Raw genomic sequence first — 25,151 nt, 5'->3', positions numbered from 1 at the left:
TGACTCCATTTATGTTCAGTTCAAATTTCACTTAGAGCCTTATCACTTTTGTTTCTTGGCTGCACTTTCATCTTTGTTGGTCAATTCCCTCCATACACTTTTGTACAATGTCATGTGGGTTTATTACTTGGAGACAAGAAGCCAAAACAACTACACGCTCTGCTGTTTGTGCATGAACTAAATAACAGATGCACAGTAACCAATCACTAACAGACTGGAAGAAGCCATGTGATATGCACCACGATCAGTGACCAATCTATTATTTGCAAAGTAATTTGTGGACTGAAGGGCCAACAGCAAAATTTGTACTTTATGCAATTACTCAGTTAATATACCATGGTAACCGAAGTTTGAATTGCTTTTAGGAGACTCGTATTATTTCAAGTGTGGTAAGTGAAATGTATGTATACTGTAACCGTTTAAAGCCAGGAATGACTGCATAGCATGTTACTTTTTGTGTAAGAAAGAAGACAATATAAATATATGTGTTTATTTTTTGCAAAAAGACACACAGTGAGTGGGTATGAACAAGGCAGAAGAGAGAGGGGAGGAGCAACAATTTCCTGAGTACACCTTAAAACAAACACTTTTGACTTTAATTATTAAATGTTTTACATATTCAAAAAGATACCAATAAACACTCTCAGCAATTTTAGAGTGTGGAAAAACTCTAAAATTGCATACAATAGAAATGAATAAACTTCATTTCAAATGAATAACATAACCATACTGCAAATAACTATGAACACTGTACTTTGACTGATAGAAGCCAGATACTATATTTTGAGTTGCCCTATGGGAGAGGTCCACATTGCAAGAAACTGAGGTAGGACTCTAGCTAACAGCCAGCAAGAAACTGAGGTCCTCATTCCAACAACCCATGAGGAACTGAACCATAGCCAGATTCCTGATCCACAAAACGCTTAAGATAACAAATGTTTGTTATTTTAAACGATTAAATTTTGGGCTAATTTGTTACACAGGAATGGATAACTAATATACTAACAAAAGATGCCTAGTTTAGATATAATCACGAGGAAGCATAAAACAAACCAAAATTAAGGGCATTCTATGATATAAATGGCTTATAGTCTTTAAAAAATGTCAGTGTAAGGCAAAACAAGGCTGAGGAACTGTTTCAGATTAAAGTAAACTAAAGAGACATGACAACTAAATGCATTGTGTGAGCCTGGACTTGAAAAAATTACTGTAAAGTATGGGTAAAGTTTGAGTACAGACTATAAATAATCATACTGTATCAATGTTAAACTTTCTTATTTTCATTATTGAAATTCAGTTATATAAAAATGTCCTTGTTCTTAGAAAATACACAGTGAAGTGCTCAGGAATAAGGAGACATGATATCTACAACTTACTCTCAAATAGTTCATAAAAACAGTAACCTGTGTACACTCATAAATACGTATACACATGTGTACACACACATAGGAATGATAGAGAATGAAAGAGAAATGATAAAGGAAATGTAGCAAAAGACAAAATATTAACAATAAGTGGGTAAAGTGTATACAGTTCTTTGTACAATTCTTGCAACCCTTCTATAAATTTGAAATTATTTCAAAATAAAAAGTTAAAAAAAAAACTTGCTGTGAAGGTACCTATCAAAATTACAAGCCCATTTATTTCTTTGACCCAGCAATTCCACTTCTGAAAATTTATCCCACAAGTATATTGCATATGTACAAAATAATGCAGGTACAAGGCTATTCAATGCAGTTGTTTGTAATACTCAAAGACTGGAACAACCCAAGTATCAATTTATTAACCTGGAGACTGATTAATAGCACAATAGAATACTAAGCAGCTGTTTAAAAAAACAGCTTTCTTATGTATTAATATGAGAATATTTTTAAAGGATACATTGAGGAGTGAAGAAAGCAAGATATAGAACAATGTATAGCATGTTATCTCTTTTGTAAGAAAAGTGGGGAAATAAAAACATATATCCGGGGGCTTCCCTGGTGGCGCAGTGGTTGAGAGTCTGCCTGCCAATGCAGGGGACACGGGTTCAAGCCCTGGTCTGGGAAGATCCCACATGCCGCGGAGCAACTAGGCCCCTGGGCCACAACTACTGAGCCTGCGCGTCTGGAGACTGTGCTCCGCAACTAGGCCCCTGAGCCACAACTACTGAGCCTGCGCGTCTGGAGCCTGTGCTCCGCAACAAGAGAGGCCGTGATGGTGAGAGGCCCGAACACCGCGATGAAGAGTGGTTCCCACTTGCCGCAAATAGAGAAAGTCCTCACACAGAAACGAAGACCCAACACAGCCAAAAATAAATAAATTAATTAATAAATTAAAAAAAACCAAACATATATCCATAATTCACCCACATTTGCATAAAGAAATGCTGAAAGGATACTTAAGGAACTAATTAAGTTTACCTCTACAGGTGTTAGGCTGCAGCCCGCAGGCCTACAAGCTCTGTACTTGCCCAACTGCAAGACTGAAGAAAAAGCCCGGAGACCGTGACCAATGATTTGTTGGATAGGGAATCCTACAAGTCAGAAGCAAAAGGTCGTGGAGCAACACTCCGCCATGAACAGCAGACAGCAAGCAGGACTGAGCAACAACCTTCACTACTCACGGGAAATGGAGGTTGCCATTTATAGGGGGAAATGACGTCAGGTTGGCTCATCAGTTACCAGGGAAACCAGCGGCTGGGGCAGGGGGCAAGCACGTAGCTACTGATTAAACCCTATGATTAAGAGGATTGGATAATCATGTGAGTAGGGTGTAAGTGATGCAGGGACTGGTCAGGCAGGGGATTTTCAGAGGGCAAGAGAACAGCCATCTTGAGTGGCCTGACCATACAGTCCACCCCTACGTACTCTGCGTGACCCTCACAATCTTGGTTCACCCCCTCTTCCACGATATCCCTGATGTCAGGTATGTAGAGGTGCACCGCAACCACACACCACAAATGCCACACAGACACCAGCAGCTGAAGAGTATCAAGAGTAAGACAGCTGGTATGTGAAAAATACTCATTCGCCATGTGGGCAAATTGTGGAGCCAAGCGCTTACCGAGTTGATGGAGAGGGAATCTATGGCAGGGTTGTCCTGGTCTAAAGCTTTCGTAGCAGAGGAAATACTGTGGGAGTTATTAGGTATATATACACAACATTGAGTTTGAATGAGAGCACAGGTCCCGCCTTGTGCTGCCATTAGCACGTCCAGAGCCATCCTGTTTCAAAGGACCACTTGTCTCATTTGGGTGGTCTCCTCAGACAGGAGGGTAATTGCATGTCTAGTATTATTTAAGGCAGCAGCTGTATGTTTAGCCAGGGCTTCTACTTGCCATTCTACATCAATAGAGGCATCTCGCTGCAGACCCAGCAACCAGACACATTTCGCAGTGAGGCCGCCGCCGTTGCCCAGTCCGTGAACAGACTCGCTCTGCACAGGCTAGGGATGAAATGTAAGATTTTTAACAGGTACCACACAGAAAATATCATGACCTTTGAGCAAAATACAAGCAGTAACAGCACTCTGAGATAATACCACCCCTGCCTGTGGTTTTTTGTCTTGGCCTGCAGTACCATTACTGCCTATCCACCCTCAGTCCCCTCAGCTGGTGCTGAATACTGAAAAGGCGGTATAACAAGACCAGGAGGTTAATATAATGCTGATGTTCTCTAGTAAGGGTCTCTGATTAATTACCTTAGTAGTTTAAGTGGGGCTGGGTAGAAGACAGGTGAAATCTATAAGTCCCTTTCTAATCCTATTCCCCACATACACTGTGGAGTATGCAAACCCAAACCACTGGGGACTTAACTGCCAGTCCCAGGGCCAATTTGTAATGTTTTCCTCTGGTGGGGAGATCTGGTAGCAAGTGCAAAAGTGAGTTATCGTCCTGACCGATAGTTGGCAATGGCCTTTCAGTGGTCGACAGTTGAACTAAGACGGTTTGACTAGTTGCCTCTGGGTTGACAAGCCATTGACACTGAGACAATTGCTCCTGGGATGTTCAGTTATAGGAAAAGGGGGAGAAGGAGGCTACCATTTATAGTGCAGTTGATGTCAGGTTGGTTCATCAGTTACCAGGGAAACCAGCGGCTGGGGCAGGGGGCAAACACATAGGTGATTAAGCCCTATGATTAAGAGGATTGGATAGTCATGTGAGTAGTGTGTAGGTGAAACAGGGACTGGTCGAGCAGGGGATTTTCAGAGGGCAAGAGAACAGCCATCTTGAGTGGTCTGACCATACAAGGGGGTAGGAGGAAACGAGTGGAATAGAAAAAGGACAGGAATGGGAATGAGAAAATACATGCCTATTATATAGTTTTGATTCCTGAACCATGTAAATGTGCTTCCTACCCCAAAGTAAAATAAATAAAAGAAAATTAGTAAGATTGAGGTAGATAGCAGACCTATAAGGATTCAAAAAAGGTGTCCCTGAGATATTATTAACTGGGAAAAGCAGGTTGCAGAACAGTATATGTACTGTAAGATGATCCCTGTTGTGCAAACAAACAGCACACACATTTACATATACAGAAAAATGCTTGGAAGTATACATAATCAGGTATTAACAGTAGCGACCTCTTGGGGGTGAGTCTGGAGGCAAGGTGAGGGTGGTGAGGAGAATCTGATGTTTTATTTTCTTAAATCTCCTTTTAAATTGAAATATTGTTTACATACAGTGAAATGCAAGGATCTTAAGTTCAATGAGTTTTGGCAAGTGTATACACCCATATAATCTACCCCCATCAAAATATGGAAAATTTCTATACCCTCAAGGGCAAAAGAAGTTCTATGATCATTAATACTGTTGGTTTCAGCTTAAAATGCTTAGTCACTATTAATTCACTTAAGGAATATTTATTTAGAGCTTAATAGTGTCAAGCACTGTTACAGGCCTTAAAAACATAGCATGAAAAAATAAATAAATCCTTGTCATCTAGGAGCTATATACTTGCTGGTGAGAGAGAGCTAACACATTGATGAGGAAGCAAGTATGTACCAGATGAAACTCATAGAACAAGAAGCAGTATCTTTTTTACAATGTTACTGGGGACTCTATAGGATGTTTAAGGTAGGTGTGGGTATACAATCTTCCAAGTATATTCACAATATTAAAATCCAAAAATTGTATTATTATTGCTATGTACTTTTTATCCTAAACATTCCTTATCTGAAATTTTACTGTTTGTAAGCCAAAAATTGATGGTGAAGAAAAACTGAGCTTAAAAATGTCCATGGAAAACATACAATCAAGTGAAAGAAAATTAAACAACAACAAATTTTAAAAGCCTGATAAGTTATAATCCAAACAGAATTCCAGAGGCAGAAAAGAACTGGGTACCAGGACTAGTCACAAGAGTGGGGTGAGTATGAATTAGAGACAGTGAGGTTCTCTGGGTGCTGGATGTTTCTAATAGTGAAAAAAAGATCAATAAGAAAAATAAAACACAGGAGTAGCTCTGCCATGAGCCCAAAAACATACCTGTGTAGAGCTATCAGGAAGTTTATCATGCTCAACCTGGTAAAGATCTACCCATCTGAAGGGATTATCACAATGGAAGAAATCAGAGTAAAAGAATGGTGACCATATGCCCAACCACACTCTTAATATCTGCACTTGGATGTTTCTCAGACTCTTAAACTTAACATGCTTACAACTAACTCAACTCTAGACTTCTTTGAAATCTACCCTTCTCTAGTCTTCCACATCTCACTAAATGGTACCTTTGTCCATCCAGTTCCTTAATTCAGAAACCTGGAAATAACTCTTATGCCCCCCTTTTCATCCTTTATTCAGTGAACAATTTTTTATTAAGAATCTATCACGTGGGGCTTCCCTGGTGGCGCAGTGGTTACGAATCCGCCTGCCAAGGCAGGGGACACGGGTTCGAGCCCTGGGCCGGGAAGATCCCACATGCCGCGGAGCAATGAAGCCCGTGCGCCACAACTACTGAGCCTGCACTCTAGAGCCCACGAGCCACAACTATTGAGCCCCACGCGCCACAACTACTGAAGCCCGCGCGCCTAGAGCCCGTGCTCCACAATAAGAGAAGCCACCACATGAGAAGCCCATGCACCGCAACGAAGAGTAGCCCCCGCTCGCCGCAACCAGAGGAAAGCCCACGTGCAGCAACAAAGACCCAACACAGCCAAAAAATAAAATAAAATAAATAAAAATTTTTTAAAAAGGGGACTTCCCTGGTGGCGCAGTGGTTGAGAGTCTGCCTGCCAATGCAGGGGACACGGGTTCGAGCCCTGGTCTGGGAAGATCCCACATGCCACAGAGCAGCTGGGCCCGTGAGCCACAGTTACTGAGCCTGCGCATCTGGAGCCTGTGCTCCGCAACAAGAGAGGCCGCGATAGTGAGAGGCCCACGCACCGCGATGAAGAGTGGCCCCCGCTTGCCACAACTAGAGAAAGCCCTCGCATAGAAACGAAGACCCAACACAGCCATAAATAAATAAATAAAATAAATTTAAAAAAAAAAAAGCTTGCCTTCAATTTTAGTGCAGCCTCCTAATCAGTTTCTTGCCTAGAGTCTTCCTCAGTTCCAATCCACAGGATGGACTCTAAACACTACTTATAAATTTACCAAATCTAATATCACAGGTCAAAAACCTGTCATGTCTACTGCCTCAGGAACTAGTTAACCCTTCCCCTAGGGGAAAAAAAAAATCTGCCTGCCAATGCAGGGGACACAGGTTCGAGCCCTGGTCCAGGAAGATCCCACATGCCGTGGAGCAACTAAGCCCGTGCACCACAACTACTCAGCCTGTGCTCTAGAGCCTGTGAGCCACAACTACTGAGCCCATGTGCTGCAACTACTGAAGCCCAGGCTCCTAGAGCCTGTGCTCCCCAACAAGAGAAGTCAGTGCAATGAGAAGCCCGCGCACCACAACGGAGAGTAGCCCCTGCTCACCACAACTAGAGAAAGCCCGCACACAGCAAGGAAGACGCAACGCAGCCAATAAATAAATAAATATAAATAGATAAATAAATAAATTTAAAAAAAAGAATCTATCACGTGCTAGGCAATGATATGAAGAATATAATAATAAAGAAAACAGTCCCTGCCCTTACAGAATTTACATTCCACCCACTCCATTATTGTCTTGTTGGATATATTTCCTAAATACATCTCCAATCTATCCATTTATTTCTTTTTTTGTATAAATTATTTTATTTTATTTTATTTATTTTTGGCTGCATTGGGTCTTCGTTGCTGCGCACGGGCTTTCTCTAGTTTTGGTGAGCCGGGGCTACTCTTTGTTGCAGTGTGCTGGCTTCTCATTGTGGTGGCTTCTCTTGTTGTGTAGCACAGGCTCTAGGCACAAGGGCTCAGTAGTTGTGGCCCACAGGCTCTAGAGCACAGGCTCAGTAGTTGTGGTGCACGGGCTTAGCTGCTCTGCGGCATGTGGGATCTTCCCGGACCAGGGCTCAAACCCATGTCCCCTGCACTGGCAGGCGGATTCTTAACCACTGTGTCACCAGAGAAGTCCCTATCCATTTATTTCTATATCCACCGCCTTCCCTTGAATCCAGTCCAGCACCATTTCTTACCAGGAACGTAGTCTCCCCTCTGTTCTCCCTACTTCCATTTATAACCTTCAAAAATCAATTCACCACACAGCAGCCAGAGTAATCTTTTAAAAATTTAAACCATATCTTGTCTCTGCCTTGTTTAAAACCTTTCAATAGCTCCTAAGTACAAGGTTACTTAAAATGTACCTCACTTACTTATTTTCCATTTCTAACCTCCCTAGCCCTTTTTAATTTGCTCACCTTTTCTTTTCTTTTCTTTTTTTTTTTTAATTTAGCTTTTTTTTTTTTTTTAATGAGGATCTTGAATCAGATGCGTATATTTGATTGATTGATTGATTGATTGATTTTGGCTGTGTTGGGTCTTCGTTTCTGTGCGAGGGCTTTCTCCAGTTGTGGCAAGCGGGGGCCACTCTTCATCGCGATGCGCGGGCCTCTCACCGTCGCGGCCTCTCTCGTTGCGGAGCACAGGCTCCAGAAGCGCAGGCTCAGCAGTTGTGGCTCACGGGCCCAGCCGCTCCGCGGCATGTGGGATCTTCCCAGGCCAGGGCTCGAACCCGTGTCCCCTGCATTAGCAGGCAGACTCTCAACCACTGCGCCACCAGGGAAGCCCCTTCTTTTCTTTTTTAAAGGTCCTTTATACATGCTATTTCCTCTGCCTGACACTTTCTTCTTTAATCTCCTATAAATTACCTAGCTAACTTATATTCATCCTTCAGATAGCACACTAAGAATCACTTCCTGAAAGAAGACTTACCTGACCCTTCAGACTAGAGTAGGCCTCTCTATTACAAGCTCTCTTAGCAACTGGTTTTTCTCCTTGGTGGCATTTATCAGGCTTGTAAAAGATCATATCATAGAATGGGGGCCCATTAATGCAGAAATCATATCTGCCTGTTCATTGATGCACCCTTGGCACCTAGGACAATGTCTTGCATATAATAGGCAGTTAATAAATATTTGTTACAGAAATGAATGAATGATCCACTCTACTAGACTTGGGGCAGACACTAGTGTTTGCTCTGTTTTGGGATGGACTCTTCCAACCTACTCCTGCACAGAATGTAAGCCTGAACTTACATAGAGGTGATTTAAGCTTATACTATATTCTCTTACATTATATTCTCATACAGTATGAGAATAGAGCACCCTACACCTCTTGTTTTTCAAAAGCATATGCAATATACAAAAATCAATAGTTTTTCTGTAAACTAGCAATCAGAAAATGAAATAAGAAATACATTTTACAATAACATCCAAAAGCATCAAATGTGTAGGAATAATTTAATAAAAGATATATAAGACCTAAAACATTGCTGAGAGAAGTTAAAGAAGACCTAAATAAATGGAAATATGAAATATATACTATTCTCCTGGATTGGAAGTCTCAATATTGTTAAGATGACCACTCCACCAGTAGATTTATGGTTTCAAGGCAATCAATCCCATTCAAAATCCCTTCAGGCTTTTGCCCTCTAGAAAGTGACAAGACAATTTTAATTTATTTGGACAGGCACAGAATTAAGAATAGTCAAAACAGTGTTGAAAAAGAAGAAAAAACCTGGGGGACTTACTACCTGACCTCAAGACTTATAAAGCTACAATAATCAAGACAGAGTGGTATTGGCAAAGGGATGGACAGATCAATGGCACATGATGGAGAGTCTAGAAATAGACCCATATATATAGATCAAATGATTTTCAACAGGGGTACCAAAGCAATTCAATAGGAAAACGAAAATTTTTTTGACAAGTGATGCTGGAAAAACTGGGCATCCATATGGGAAAAAAGAACCTTAACCCCTACCTCACTGAATCACTGCCTCATACCACATATGCAAAAACTACTTTAAATAACGTAAATAGAAGAGTCAGTAGGTATAAAACAAGTGCCCCTTGTTCACCAGGAATATTCACTGCCTCCTCTAACATACTGCTAGAACAATGTTAAATAAGGTAAATCCAGTAAATGAAAGTGACACGTATTTGTTGAGATGCTTGCCTTTTCTTGGTTTCCAAGCTTTAGCAAACTTTTCAGGTGAGCATCAGAATCCAGGTTGAAGATGCCAAATTATCTGATTTGTTGAATTCCTTTTGGAGACCAACAGCCAGGTGGAATTTATAATAAAATTAACATATCTTGGACAACAAAACCCACATCAACAAGGAACCCTACCGTGACTAACCAATTAGACACACTCTAATGCATCTTCCTCCTAATATTCTCTTTCTTTTGACTTACCAGTAATACTCCTTTCACTCTGTTCAGTGTTTCCATATTATCCATTTTACGTATTTTCACTTTCCAAAGGTAACTGTTTTTCCCTTTTTGTGTGTGGTCGTTGTTGCTATATTTAGACGGCAAGCTTCCAAAAAGACTGACAGTAACACATATAATGGGGAATTTTATATGCAAATGTTAGTACATAATTTTTGAAGTGTTTATAAACTGCAAGTTTGGTGAAATGCCACACTACCATTATTGGGATCCATTTGTACAATTACCTGATTACAAGGAATGTCTCGATTTGGCATTTTGGGCTAGCTCAAATTCACTCAAAGTATTTGAATTGGCCACGGTGGAGTAGGAGATATGGCCATTGGGTCCCAGATTGGGATCTGAGGTGCAGACTTGGGCAATGCAGGTGCCAGGAGGGCTGTTCTCATCCACGTGGACCACTTAGGAGGCCTGACGGAAAACTGGAGCATTGTTGTTGACATCGCCACTGTGCTGTGTGATGCTTCTGCTGGAGGAGAGTGGTGCCTTACTTCTGTCAGCAGCTGTGATGGTAACATTGTACTCCAGGGTTTGCTCCCACTCTAGGGCCCCAACTGTTACAAGCTTGTAGTAATTATTGGTGAAAGATTCAATTCTAAAAAGTGTATTTTCTTGTACCAGACATTTGACCTCCCTGTTTTCTCCTGGATCTGGATCCTGTGTTTTAAACAGAGCAGTTACTATCTGAGGTGCAGAATCTGCAGGAATTATTATGAAAATAGAAGTAAAAATAATCTCTGGGAGGAATTCCCTGGCAGTCTAGTGGTTAGGACCTCGTGCTTTTACTGCCAAGGTCGAGGGTTCAATCCCTGGTAAAGGAACTAAGATCCTGCAAGCCGCCAGTTGCGGCCAAAAAAAAAAAAAAACTCCAGTACTTTGTCATCATCATCTAGAATTTTGATCTCAACTACACTGGGAAACCAATCCCCCCACACACCCCCATTCCTTCCTTCCAAAACTATGGAATACTTTTTAATCTCTTCATATTCCGATGTACTTAAGGTTTTCATTTCTCCTCTACCATGATCAAGGCCAAACTAGATATGGGTACTCTGGGCTGCAAAGACATTCTTGATCTCCACTTTGATGCCCTCGTCCAGGTCAGTGGCCCTCAGCCTCACCATGGAGGTGCCTAGGGGCAGGTCTTCTTGAAGGCTGACCCTGTATACATTCTGGCTGAAATCGGAGGTTGAGGGGTTGCAGTTGGCGTCGACCACCAGGGTCGGAATCCGAGTGGTTCTGCTTCTGGCGCTCCTCTCCATCTAATGCTGTCAGGACTAAGTGATGTGACCTCTGCTCTTCCCAGTCTAGTGGCTTCTCTAACACAAGTTCAATCTATTTGTTTCCACTGTTGGTCTCTTTTACTTCAAAGACAAATATACAGTTGCTGTTAGGGTGATAACTTTGTAAAGGAACTGCTTCCATCATCAGGATCTTTTGCAGGTACTATTGCAAATCTTGCTCCAGGCTGGATCAACTCACATATTTAACTCAATAGCACTCCTGCTGAACTGGGGAGTATTATCGTTTACATCTTGAATATCTATATTAATGTGAAAAACATTTAAAGGATTCTCAACTACCACTTATAAACGTATGATACAAAGTATAGTATGTGGGCATATCTGCTCCAGGTCCATCCTGTTACTCACAAGTAAATCCCCACTTTCTTCACTTGGAGTGAGGTATTCTTTTTCCACATTAACTTGCAGCTTCTGAGCCCATTAAGTCCTGGACACCTAGCCCCAGATCTCTGGCAAGGTGCGATTAGGAAAGTCACCCAGTGGAAATATTATGGGATCTCCTTGTTTACCCCTGTTTCTACATGGTCTGATAACAGTGCTCTGAGTCCCTACTCTAGAACTGCAACCTGAAGAAATTAGAGGTCGAGGTTCTGAAGAGTTGAGAGCAAAGAGAAAGATGTTTCTCACTGGAATTTGCAAGTTGAAAAGCAGTAGTACAGTTTTATTCAGGCAATTCAATATTCTTGGAAATTTATATTCTCAATGACTCCAGCATATGAAATCAAAGCAATGACTTCTTTATATTTCTTCTAGACATTTAAGAGTATTTTTAGATTGAGTCTCTCTTTTTATTTTTTGGTAGGGGAAAAGGCTTTACTTTTTTCATGTACACAGTCTCAGGATGAACTATTGGTTGGATCTTCAGCTATAAATATATAGAAAGCTTCTAGCAAGTTTTACAACATAGAAATCTTATGGATTGTGGCACCTATTTAAAAAATTTGATAAATCTTCAGTTCCTTATCTTTATATAGATAGATCAGAGAGTTGGCTCTTATTAGGAGTTTGATGTAGAGGAAAAGCACAAGTAAAATGGATTTGCACTATCATTTTTCCCCAAGAGATTACTTTCTAATCATTGAATTCAAGCCTTTTATTGAGTATTTAGAAGGTATACAAACCACTGTGTGAAATTCTTCAGAGACTTAAAGATGAACTAAGAAATTATGCTTGTCCTCAATGATTATTAAACATAGTAGATCTTTTTATGGCTTCTCTCAGAGAAATTGTGGAGGTACTGATTTCTTTTTACATATAGATAAATTATTTTATCTGCTCTATGGTCCATCTGATGGCAATTTCATCACATTTTCCTGAACTAGAGCTCTTCCAATTTGGTATCCAGAAAACTTATCCTCTATCAAAGATTTTTTTCAATTATCTTTGCCATTGGCTATCTTTTCCTATCAGTGTTTTAAAAATATGTCCTAAAGAGTGTGCTCTGTTATTGATAACTTTTCATTAGGTATGATTTCCTAAAAATGAACTCCAAATGTAACATTAGAGAATAAATCTGTCTCTTTCCTAATATATACAGTCATTAGTTTGATCAACATCCTGTCACAACTATGTGTTTGCTTAAAATTTTTAAAAATAGCTTTATTGAGGTATAATAGATATACAAAGAGTGGCACATATTTAATGTGAAGGCGTTTACTTTTTTGAACTTGATACCTTGCATAAGGATAAAGCAGATTTTTCACCAGAACTAATCAATTCATGATCACAGCTATACTCTGTTACATATAACTGAGAAAACTGTAATACAATCCACTCGTTTATCATTAGTCTTCTAATGCAGCTTAAAATAATCTATGGGTTGAGTAGTCTCAACAAGTTGTACAGACTCAGCAAGGATCCTAGGCCATTGCTGCTTCACAGAGGGTATCTCTTATAGAATGGAAGTAGGGGAAGAATGCTGATAGATTACATTCCAATTTTAGGTGCTATAAAATAGAGGAACTACAACTTTTAAGTTATAGCTGAATACTTTGATTAACTAGATTAAGTGAGTGCATACCCACCTTCCATATAACACAAAGGAAGATAAGAAAAGTCCTTGACATAATTTCATTACTGAAACCAGAGGAAATACAAACATCCAAACCCATTGTCCAATTACTCTAAAAAAACCAATCAAAAAATAACCTAATTATCAATCCTAAATTATCAACAAATATCCTAAAGCTAAGATTGATATTTTGTGCAGCCATTAACTTAAATTCTCATGTGGGCAAAACCAAATAACTCCAGCTTTCAGGTTTTGGTGATCCATTTTCCATTAAAATCATCCTAGCAATTCTATTGGAGTAAATTGGTCCTTAAATAATAAGTTACACAGGACCCTTGTTTAAGTTAAACTATCATTCAGAGAGAGTAAAATTAACATTCATAAAATTGTCTCATCAAAAACAATCTTCCCCCTATCTTTCATGACCCCAAACAGGGCCTTCTCAATCAAGAACATGCCTAAGCACTTAAGATTTTTACAGTAGCTTTCATAAAACTGTTAGAACAGTTTTACATCCACTCACAAGTCATCCCATTGTATCATCTGGAGGAGCACACAAATCATTATTACTTTTCCCAACAGAATGTAAAGTGTACTGATATTGAAAGCAGGACTCATTTTTCTATCAACAATGTTAAAAAAAAAAGGGGCTACTGTTAATTAAGTACATATTATGAACCAGATGGTTTATATGTTATCACTAGGCTTCACCACAGTCTTTCAAATTACATATTACAATCCCTATTTTGCTGAAGCTGAAAGCAATTAAATAACATCAAAAGTCACACAGTTAGGGCTTCCCTGGTGGCGCAGTGGTTGAGAATCTGCCCGCCAATGCAGGGGACACGGGTTCGAGCCCTGATCTGGGAAGATCCCACATGCCGCGGAGCAACTGGGCCCGTGAGCCACAACTACTGAGCCTGCGCGTCTGGAGCCCGTGCTCCGAAACAAGAGAGGCCACGATAGTGAGAGGCCCGCGCACCGCGATGAAGAGTGGCCCCCGCTTGCCGCAACTAGAGAAAGCCCTTGCACAGAAACGAAGACCCAACACAGCTAAAAATAAATAAATAAATAAATCTAAAAAAAAAAAAAAGTCACACAGTTAGGAGTTACCTTGTTACGTAGCTAATGTTTCTCTGTCACACTACATCTTGGAAGACTGATATTAGGTAATCCCCAGAGCACATACATTTGTTCATTCATTCACTCAGCAACTATTTAATGAAGCCAATTTAGCTCATACTGGAAGCATAATTGAGATCACTGATACCTGACATACAGCCTAAGGGTCATCACTCTTCATTGCCCTAGCTCTTAATGATTTGTCCCTAAATCAAGTTACATGAACAGAGTCAGCATAATTGGACTATACTAGTTTAGCTTCCCAAATAATTTCTATTGTGTGTTACATCTTTCATTTTGAATCAACCACCACAAGAAAACTGGCCACGTGATAAACATTTTGATAGCTTTTACAAAACAAAAGAAGTTACATTTCTCTCTATTTTCCTTGGTATTATTTAGAAAGCTCTACTTATTAAATTTCATTTGGAACTTAATGTCAATACGAAGTTTGCCATTTTAGATATGCTCAAAAACTTCCTTCAAGGGGGAAAGGTAAGCTGGGATGAAGTGAGAGAGTGGCATGGACATATATATACTACCAAATGTAAAATCAATAGCTAGTGGGAAGCAGCCGCATAGCACAGGGAGATCACCTCGGTGCTTTGTGACCACCTAGAGGGGTGGGATAGGGAGGGTGGGAGGGAGACGCAAGAGGGAGGAGATATGGGGATATATGTATATGTATAGCTGATTCATTTTGTTGTAAAGCAGAAACTAACAGACCATTGTAAAGCAATTATACTCCAATAAAGATGTTTAAGAAAAAAAACTTCCTTTAAAAAAAAATAAGACAAATAGATCCACTCTATATTTCCTTTTCCTGTCTTGGCTGTCAAGAAGCATAAAGTGACATGTGAATTTCAGTAGCAGTAACTGCCTTATTTTAGGGCAACTTGATTATCTTTCATTCTCCAAATCGTTTTCAATCTCTTTTATAAGTCTTGGTTTTAATTAACTATTGTATTTTTGAAAACAGATAGGCAACAAGTCAGGAGAAAATAATTAGGATGTTATGATTTCCTTCCCCTTTATAGAATTCACCAAAAGAAACCAGGCTTCTCACAGGTTCCAGCAATGCTTTCCTAAGAATAATATATTTTAGTACTTGATTTCTGTTCAACATTCTACAAAAAGCGTAAGGTTCTCAGGAAACAGAATCTGTGCATTTTCGAGAAAATTGTCCATGTGTGAGAATTATGGGAAATTTTAAACAAGAAGAGAGAATTACTACAAATTTACCACGATATCAGAAATGTGCTCAAAACAGAATCTGTTAACTCTGAATATTCCACAGAGTCATCATAATATCATCAATGTGGATAATGGGCAAAAGAAATATCTAAACTGGAAACACATATAGACTTGTATTCCTGAACTCTATAATGGGGATGAAAAATGAACAATCTCTTCAGTTTTTCCTCATGACAACACTTACACCGTGCATATTTCAGTGAGAACGTTTTAAATGCATAAGAAATAAACTCACGATATTTGGAATTTCATGAATGATGTGAAACCATGAAATAACTTAGGACACTGAGAATGTATAATGTATGCTTACCTAATGACCAGAATTATTGCACTTGAAAAGAAACTAAATGCAATTTATGAATTTGCTAGGCAATTTTATGTGTAGTCAGAAGCCGCTCTATTTATAGAAGTTTATTTAAAATATCATTTATATACTTTTGATTGAATTAGATTTATCCCCTCTAGAAGAATCTGTGTTCTTAACAGATAAATTGGCATCAGACGTTCAACATAAACCTGCTGCACGGCCAATGGGAAATAAAAACAGCAATCAAAAGCAGGAAGAGCTGTACAGTTGGTAAATTAAATTAGAAAAATTATATAGAGTATTAAAAAGTACTGTATAAAATGGATATAAAATTTTATATATAACATATACAAATATATTTTTTAAATTATTATAAATAAGACGTGAGGGAAAGCCTGAAGGAAGTTGGCCCGGTTGTCAATGGTGTCTGCAATGTTTATATAAATTTCTCGCTGTTTTATAAATTCCGAATAAATACTAATTACCTGTAATAAGAGATATCTTGCTCAAATCTCAGAGGAGAATATTTGATATGCACTCACCTGAATTAATGCATGATTATCTTTAGAAAACACGGAATCCCCCGAGAGCAAGACAGGCTCGCTTTTCTCACAGCTCTCCTGGCTGACCAGCGTGTCCGCGTACTTGGGCTGCGGGAAGATCACGTGACTCCCCCGCGAGTCCGCGGTGAGCGAGACCTCGTGGGAATAGGTCTGCAGGAAAGCCCGCACCCCGTCCACGCCCTCAAAGTGAGACGTGGGCACACCTGCTAACCTGCCTCCTGAAGCCTGGAGCAGGCGCGACGTGTGCCAGCGCCTCAGCCTGAGCGCCAGCAGCACAATGACAAAGGCGAGGAAGACGCAGGAGACCGCGGCCACCGCCACCACCAGGTACAGCGTGAGGCCTGAGTCGTCAGGGCTGGCGGGAGACTCAAGGCTGCCTAGTTCAGCCAGGACGTCGGGGATGCTGTCCGCTACTGCCACTGTGAGCGTGACAGTGGCTGAGAGAGGGGGCCGCCCGTGGTCCTGGACCGCCACCACTAGGCTCTGCTTGAGTGTGTCACTGTACAGCAGGGCCCGCGCTGTGCTCACCTCGCCCGTGTGCAGCCCCACCGCGAAGAGTCCCGGCTCGCTGGCCTTGAGCAGGCGGTAGGACAGCCAGGCGTTCTGGCCTGAGTCTCGGTCCACAGCCACCACCTTGGTCACCAGGTATCCGGGCTCTGCGGAGCGGGGTGCCAGCTCCACGCCCGTGGAGCCATCGGTGGGTACGGCGGGGAAGAGGATCTCTGGCGAGTTGTCGTTCTGGTCCAGCACGAACAGGCTCAGCGACACGTTGCTGCTGAGTGGAGGGTCCCCGCTGTCATGTGCCATCACTTGTAGCTGCAAGTTTCGGAATTGCTCGTAGTCGAAGGACCGCAATGCATACAGGACGCCAGTGTCTGAGTTTATGGAGATGTAGGAGGACAGGGGAGCTCCCTGGAGGCTGTCCTCCGCCAGGGAGTAAGTGACCCGGGCATTCTCTCCATAGTCGGGGTCTTGGGCGGTCACAGAGGCGATGGACGCTCCTCTGGGGTTGTTTTCTAGGATATATGCGGAGTAGGAGGCATGAGAGAAGGCGGGCGGATTGTCGTTGGTGTCTGCCACGTTCAGGGTGATGTGAGTTTCCGTGGACAGGGGCGGACTTCCTCGGTCAGTGGCAGTCACCGTGATGTTGTAGCTAGGAACCAGTTCTCGGTCTAGGAGTGTGTCTGTTACTAAACTATAATAATTTCCGTAAGCCTTTTCTAATTTAAAGGGCAGATTCCCTTGGATGAAACAAATCACTTGTCCATTTTCCCCAGAGTCTTGATCGTTTACATTTAAAAGGGCAATTAACGTCCCTCTGGGGGAGTTTTCCAGAATGGAGCTGGAGAGAGAGGTGACTACTACTTCAGGGGCATTATCATTCACGTCCAAAACTGTGATGAGGACTTTGGCTCGTGCAGAATATCCTGCGTTATCCATTGCTTGCACTTCCATCTCGTAGAATCCTGATTCCTCGTGGTTCAACTCCCCTATTGTTGAAATTGTTCCTAAATTACAATCTAGCTTGAAAACTTGGGCCGCTTTGTTGTCCACATACCGGAAGGAATACATCACTTCCGCATTGGCTCCTTCGTCAGGGTCGGTGGCGTTTACCAGAAGCAGCTCAGTGCCCACGGCCACATTCTCCGGAACGCTCACACGGTACTCGGACTGAGCAAACGCTGGTGCGTTGTCGTTCGCATCAACGACCATCACACGGATGCGCGCGGTGCCAGTGCGGACTGGATAGCCCGCGTCGGAAGCCGTGAGAACCAGGTGGTGAACGGCCTTTTCCTCGCGGTCCAGGGCGCGCTCCAGCACCAATTCTGGGTATTTATTACCATCCGCTCCGCTTTGCACGTCCAGGGAGAAGTGAGTATTATTACTGAGCTCGTAGCTCTGGAGTGAATTCTTCCCTATATCCGGATCCCAAGCGTGGGGAAGGGGGAACCGCATCCCAGTGGCTGCATTTTCACTCATTTTAATTTCTAATTCACCTTCCTGGAAATACGGGGCATTATCATTAATGTCCCTCACTTCTACCACTACCCCGTATATTTTCACTTTATCCTCCATCAGAATCTCCAGATTTAGTTGACACTTGATGGACCCCATACAGAGCTCCTCCCGGTCTATCCTGCCGGCGGTGACCAAACTGCCGCTTCGCGGATTCAGAGCGAAAAGTTGTGTCCTACCTCTGGAGACGATGCGGACTCCACGCTCCTCCAGTTCCCAGGGCTCCAACCCCAGATCCTTGGCGATGTTCCCCACCCTAGAGCCTTTCTCCAGCTCCTCGGGAACCGAATAGTGGATTTGGGTGCATCCAGTTTCCCACTGAACCCCCAGGAGAACTCCCAGCAGGACCAGCTTTTTGCAGTCCTGGTGCAGTCGCGCAGGAGTCATTGTCACTTTCCTTGAGGATTATTTCCAATTCTTCCCTTGATCACCGAAGTCCGGATCAGCTCATCCGTCCTTAAAATCCGACAGTTGGGGGACCCAAGCTCTTCCAATCAGTTTCCTCACAGTCCCGGAGATGGTTAGTTTTTATCTGTGCTTTGTGCTTCAACGCGAGTGCCCGGCTAGCAGGATCTCTCTCTGCTTTTCTCTCCCTGATTGGTGAACAGCGGCGCTCAGAGTCCTAACCAATTACTGCACAATCTTAAACTCCGGGAAAGGATTTTAGTTTTTAAACCTTAAATAGCTCCACCTACTGTTCTTCAAATAGGGATGGCAGCGGAGCCAACCAAAACTACAGTATTCATTTTACTTGGAATTTCAGTGAGCTTCTTTTTATTTCCCTAGATTTTTCATACAGAGCCACTTTCTTGAGATTATTTTCTGTACCTGTAGGCGTATTCTGATTTTTCCAATGAGCTTTTACATGAATTTGAAGTTTCTATACACAGTAGATTTAACTGTATATTTTAGTGCACCTGCTTTGGTATCACCCCCACCACACATACACACCTATTATGGGAATCGCCTTAGGAGTTTCATGTTTTGAGAAATTATATAATAGAATAATTAAAAAATTCTCACCCAGCTAAAATCTGTGGCAAAATTTTTTGGTAGATTCTTAAATTTGCCTAAATGGAAGAACTACTTTAACATGTTGTTGATATTTAACATTTAAGAATCAAATTTTCACAATAATATGGAAACCTAAAAATAAGAAACTTGATTGTACACATTACCAGAATCACACCTGGCAGGAAATCAAGTGAAGAAGACACAGTAACATTTTAAGAACAAAATGGAAGCATTCCAACTAGCATTTGCTTGAAATAAGGGTAGTACTCTACTAATATATTTCAAAAAAATATTTAGGATCAATACCCTGTAATAAGCCATGATGGAAAAGAATATGAAAAAGAATATATATATATGGTATATGAAGCACTTTGCTATACACCAGAAACTAACACAACATTGTAACTCAGCTATACTTCAATTAAAAAAAAGAGAGAGAATGTTTAGGAAAATTAGAACCCAAAGAAAATTATAAACTTACCTTTTTCTGGGAAACAAACCTAATTCCAGTTACTGAGATTTACTGGTAATATATTGGAAGCCCATCCGAATACAGGAAAAAAATCCTCACTATTGTGCTTTCATGTGTGTTAATATTTAGATTCTGAGGATAAACATGTTTGGCAAGTATACCATAAAATAATATCTTTAACACTGGGATGAAATCTACAGGTAGCTCTGAGAAAAGGTAGGGCACAAAACTGATCTATTCAATGGCACTCAAAGAATCCCTAGCAAATTGTACCTAGAGTAAAGAAAGGCCTTAAGAAAAGCCTTATATGCCAAGATATTGATGTTCTGAATAAGAGAAATGCCCAAAGGAAAAAAATATTATGCTTCCATTAAAATATTTGAATGGGGCTTCCCTGGTGGCGCAGCGGTTGAGAATCTGCCTGCCGGTGCAGGGGACACGGGTTTGAGCCCTGGTCTGAGAGGATCCCACATGCCGCGGAGCAACTGGGCCCCTGAGCCACAATTACTGAGCCTGCGCGTCTGGAGCCTGTGCTCCGCAACAAGAGAGGCCGGGATAGTGAGAGGCCCACACACCGTGATGAAGAGTGGCCCCCACTTGCCACAACTGGAGAAAGCCCTCGCACAGAAACGAAGACCCAACGCAGCCATAAATAAATAAATTAAAAAATAATAATAAATAAAATAAAGCTTGTAAAAAAAGAAAAATATTTGAATGGCAGCGGCATCATAATACCCACTTCTCACAGTAAGAGAGATTTTGTTTGTGGATAAAGAATAACTCAGACGAAATTGTCAAAATATTTAAAATACTTGAGGGTTAATAATGGAGTTGCTGACCCACCCAGAAAGGGACAGAGAAGACTGAGAGAGGGCAAACAAAACTGAAGTGATAGTGAAATCTGTTTAAGATTTTCTTTCCTAAATATTGGTTTAAAAAATGAACCAAACCCATATGCACATGAAAGGCATTCATTGAAACTCACGTGAATGGAAGCAACAGAGTTAGAGCTTAACTTGTTATTCTCTTCAGTGACACTTACTACCAAAAGAGCTTCATTAGAAAGATCTTGCGGGGGCACCATTACTGGGGTCATGGTGAGAAAACTGAACCTTGTTTTCTGAGAATCGGCAACGTTCAGATTGTATGAATAAGGCAAAGTGCCCTTGTTGTAGTTGGGAGAAACCCCTGCTGAAAGCAGCACCAGGTGGCCAGGCTAGAGGAGCGTCGCAGGCTCAAAGCAATGGCCAGAATCACCACGAGGAGGAAGAGCACAGAGACCAAGGCCAAGGCCACCACCAGGTAAAACCGCAGCTCAGCTTGGGGGTCAGTGGGCTCAGAGTGGTCACTGAGGTCCGGCAGCGCCTCCTGCAGGCTGTCCGCGAAAACCAGGAGCAGCGTGGCGGTGGCCGAGAGGGGCGGCTGTCCCCCATCGCGCACAGCAACCAGCAGGCGCTGGCGGGCCGCGTCCCTGTCGCCCAGGACCCGCGCCGTGCGCACCTCGCCCGTGCGCAGCCCCACGCTGAAGAGTCCGGGCTCGCTGGCCTGCAGCACGTGGTAGGACAGCCAGGCGTTGTGTCCAGAGTCGGCGTCCACCGCCACCACCTTGGTGACCAGGTAGCCGGGCTGCGCGGCGCGCGGCACCGTGTCGAAGAGCGCCGAGCCGTCGGGCCCCAGCGCCGGGTACAGCACCCTGGGCGCGTTGTCGTTGCGGTCGCCCACCAGCACGCGCAGGCTCACGTTGGCGCTGAGCGCGGGCGAGCCGTGGTCGCGGGCCTGCAGCGTCAGCTCGAAGGCGCGCAGCTGCTCGTGGTCGAAGGCGCGCTGCGCGAACACCACGCCGCTCTGCGCGCTCACGGACACGTAGGACGACAGCGCGCGCGGCTCCAGGTCGCTGGCCACGATGGAGTAGGAGACGTGGCCGTTGGGCCCCAGGTGGGGGTCGGAGGCGCTGACTTGCGTGATGGAGGCTCCAGGCGGGTTGTTCTCGGCCACGTGGATCACGTAGGAGGCCTGGTGGAAAACCGGAGTGTTGTCATTAACGTCGCTGATGTGTAGAGTGACACTTCTGCTGGAGGAGAGGAGCTGCTTGCCCCTGTCGGTGTCTGCGATGGTGACAGTGTACTCTGGGGTCTGCTCCCGGTCCAGGGCCCCATCTGCCACAAGCTTGTAGTAATTATTGGCGGAAGATCCAATTCTCAAAGGAGCTCTCTCTTTTATGAGACATGTGACCTCCCCGTTTTCTCCCGAATCTTTATCATGTGTTTCGAACAAAGCAATCACAGCTCCTGGTTCTGCAACCTCGGTTATGGAACTAGACACTGAAGTGAAAACCACCTCTGGGCCATTGTCGTTCTCATCTAAAATTTCCAGTATAATTTTACACTCGGTGCCTATGCTTCCAACGTCCTGGCCTCTATGCTTATAGTATAACTGCTACTGATTTCAAAGTCTATAGGGTCTTTGGATTTAATTTCTCCACTTTGATGATCTAGCACAAACATATTTCCAATATCTCATAGTGTTTTGAAGGAGTAGGTGATCTCTGCACTGATGCCTTCATCCTGGTCAGTGGCCTTCACCTTTAGCACAAAGGTGCCTGAGGGCGAGTTCTCACGCAGGCTAACTTTGTACACATCCTGATTGAACACTGGGGGGTTATCGTTGGCATCAGTGACCTTGATCCTGATTTGAGTTTGCCAGTTCGGACCGGATCAGCCCCGTCCACTGCTGTCAGGACCAGGAGGTGAGAGCTCTGTTGTTCTCGGTCCAGAGGCTTCTCCAACACTAATTCTGGGGAATTCTTGCCTTCAGTCTTACCTTCAACCATCAGAGAGAAATGCTCACTATAGCTGAGTTGGTGACTCTGCAGAGAGTTAAGCCCTATATCTGCATGTATAGTTGATTCCAGGCCAAACCGAGTTCCTGGAATTGCAAGTTCATTGATTTGTAAAACAATGCTATTTTGCGGAAAATGAGGTGGATTGTCATTTATATCTTCTATTATCACGTTTACGTGAGAAACATTTAGAGGATTCTCTGCTACAATTTCTAAAGGCACGACACACAGAGGGTTTTGGGGGCAGGGTGACTCCCGATCTATTCTGTCACTCACAAGTACTTTCCCATTCTCCATGTTTACAGTAAAGTATTGTTTCTCTGCACTAACTCTGAGGTTACGGGTCAATAAATCCCGTACATGCAGCCCCAGGTCCTCAGCGAGATTCCACACCACAGAGCCTCTGTCCATTTCTTCTGGAATAGAATAGCGGATCTGTTTGGAGAGTGCCCCGCATAACAAAGGCAGCAAGAAAGGGAAGATTACTTGCCGCCGCTGGGTACCGCTTCTCTGCTTCCCCTTATTTCCCATCCTTCTGTGCATTGCTGCAGGCTCCAATGTTAAGAAAAGATGATTTATAAATTTCGTTTAAAATACCTACATCGACTACATAGAAAACTCAATGCTCCCAGTTTGAACACATCCCAATCTGTATTCTGGAATCAGATTTGCCAAGTAGAGAGCCTGAGTCCAGGCTACTATCCTTTCCGACTTGCTTCTGTGACTACACAAGAAATCACTGGGGTAGATACTGGACGCTAGCTCTTGCAGCACATTGGCCAACAGCGGCCCTTGGAGTCTATTTAGAAAACTGCAGTCAGAAGCCTTGCAAATAATGGGATTTGGTATTCCAACAGATATGTTGAACTGATGTATAGGGAATGAGGCAGTTTAGGAGTTTTGGATAGGTCTGTTTTCCAGTGTTTACTACCAAAGTGGGTTCCTTAGAGATGGGATCCTATAGAAGAGCCATTAACCTAGTAATGAGAAAAGTTTGTCATTTTCTCATTAGAGGCAAGGCACATATTGGAAGAACAAGGCAAAGTCTCCTCTCCAGATTTAGAACAAAGACCACGTGGAAAAAGAGCCCCACCATGTAGTATGGGGAAATTTTGACAGCCATGAAATGACACCCAGTATTATCTTCAATCTGATATGTGTATGATTTTCCTCCTCTTTTCATCAGAGGAAACTGGAGGAGAGATCAAAGCTGTATAGGTTTTACTCAGGATAAGGATAGCCAATACCATAAAGTCTTCTTGTTACTTATAAAAGAGATTTATGAAAAGGATTATGAAGTGTTTTACACTTTCATCATAAAGAGAATATAAAAGCATACCCTAGTAGATTACTATAGGAATTTAATGACATGAAATGTGAGGGTTTTATTTTTATCCTTTTATAACTGTACCATATGTTGCCTCTCAACAGAACTTTATCACTACCTCTAATCAAAATAACCTTCTTAATCTCAAGTGTCAAAACCAACCTTTCCTTTTTATTCTCTAAGATCTTGGCTGCCAACTCCTAACAAGTTCAGGCTATGTTAAAAAAAAAAAAAGAAACAACCTCCCTCTTCCAGCAAACACTTCATATTCTTTTTATTCATCTAATTTCAGTTCAAGTAAAAGGCCTTAAATCTTTTTTCTCAGTTTGGAACCCCATAAGCATAAATTCTATCCCTAGATGCTCAAAACACTAACATTTTTCTTGACTTCAAGACAAATTTAGGCATCTGTTGCAGGACTTCCCTTTCCTACAGTTGAAATTCTTTTTGCCCAAACATTAGATACTCAATTTATAGTTAACTATAGTAAGGTCAATTCTGAAATGAGAAGGGATATCTTGAAAGGGAACATGAACATGCAAGTAATTTGCCCGAAATATCTAGAAGTGGTGTGAGAGTGCTGAGCTGAATTGACTGTGGAGATGATTCCTGAGATCAATACCCTAGATAAGTTTCCTTTTCCCCCTTGACTTTCCTAAACATTGCTTCAGATAACACATTATTAGGTAACTATCAGGGCTTCAATAACAAGTTGGTTCTGAATATAAGAATTGAGTATACTTATATTTAATTTAAAAAATGAGTTTACATGAAACTAACACAACATTGTAAATCAACTATACTTCAATTTTTAAAATGAGTTTACACACAGACTTAGAGAATAGACTTGTGGTTGCAAAGGGGAAGAAGGGGTGGAGGAGGGAAGGATTGGTACTTTGGGATTAGCAGATGCAAACTATTATATGGATGGATAGATAAACAACAAGGCCCTACTGTATAGCACAGGGAACTATATTCAAAATTCTGGGATAAACCATAACAGGAAAAAAAATATATATATATTTAAAATATATTGAAAATATATATATATATGTATAACAGAATCACTCTTCTGTGCAGCAGAAATTAATACAACATTGTAAATCAACTGTACGTCAAT

General features: G+C 42.1%; 2 protein-coding genes across 18 annotated transcripts in view; both read right to left on the bottom strand.

The window, feature by feature from the left end:
* The window catches only part of LOC103012669 (protocadherin gamma-C4), a 167,725-nt gene that overhangs the window by 57,701 nt on the left and 84,873 nt on the right, over nt 1–25,151 (bottom strand). Inside the window, exon 1 of one of the 17 annotated variants that reach the window (XM_028161839.2) lies at nt 16,343–18,925. The exons of the other annotated variants lie outside the window; for them this stretch is intronic. Within the exon in view, the coding sequence (XP_028017640.2) occupies nt 16,343–18,766 (2,424 nt within the window). The 5' untranslated portion in view covers nt 18,767–18,925. Of the gene's footprint in view, nt 1–16,342; nt 18,926–25,151 lie in introns of those variants that run through there. 17 annotated transcript variants of the gene reach the window in all.
* LOC103010067 (protocadherin gamma-B2-like) lies at nt 20,060–23,235 on the bottom strand. The gene is given in 5 exon segments (XM_028161854.2): nt 20,060–20,071; nt 20,953–21,047; nt 21,050–22,276; nt 22,279–22,563; nt 22,566–23,235. Coding segments are annotated over 5 exon segments (2,289 nt in total).

This window comes from Balaenoptera acutorostrata, chromosome 2 (genome assembly GCF_949987535.1).
Source record: "Balaenoptera acutorostrata chromosome 2, mBalAcu1.1, whole genome shotgun sequence".
Taxonomy (NCBI): domain Eukaryota; kingdom Metazoa; phylum Chordata; class Mammalia; order Artiodactyla; family Balaenopteridae; genus Balaenoptera; species Balaenoptera acutorostrata.
The sequence above is the reverse complement of the archived record's forward strand: the minus strand, read 5'-3'. Positions and strand labels throughout refer to the sequence as shown.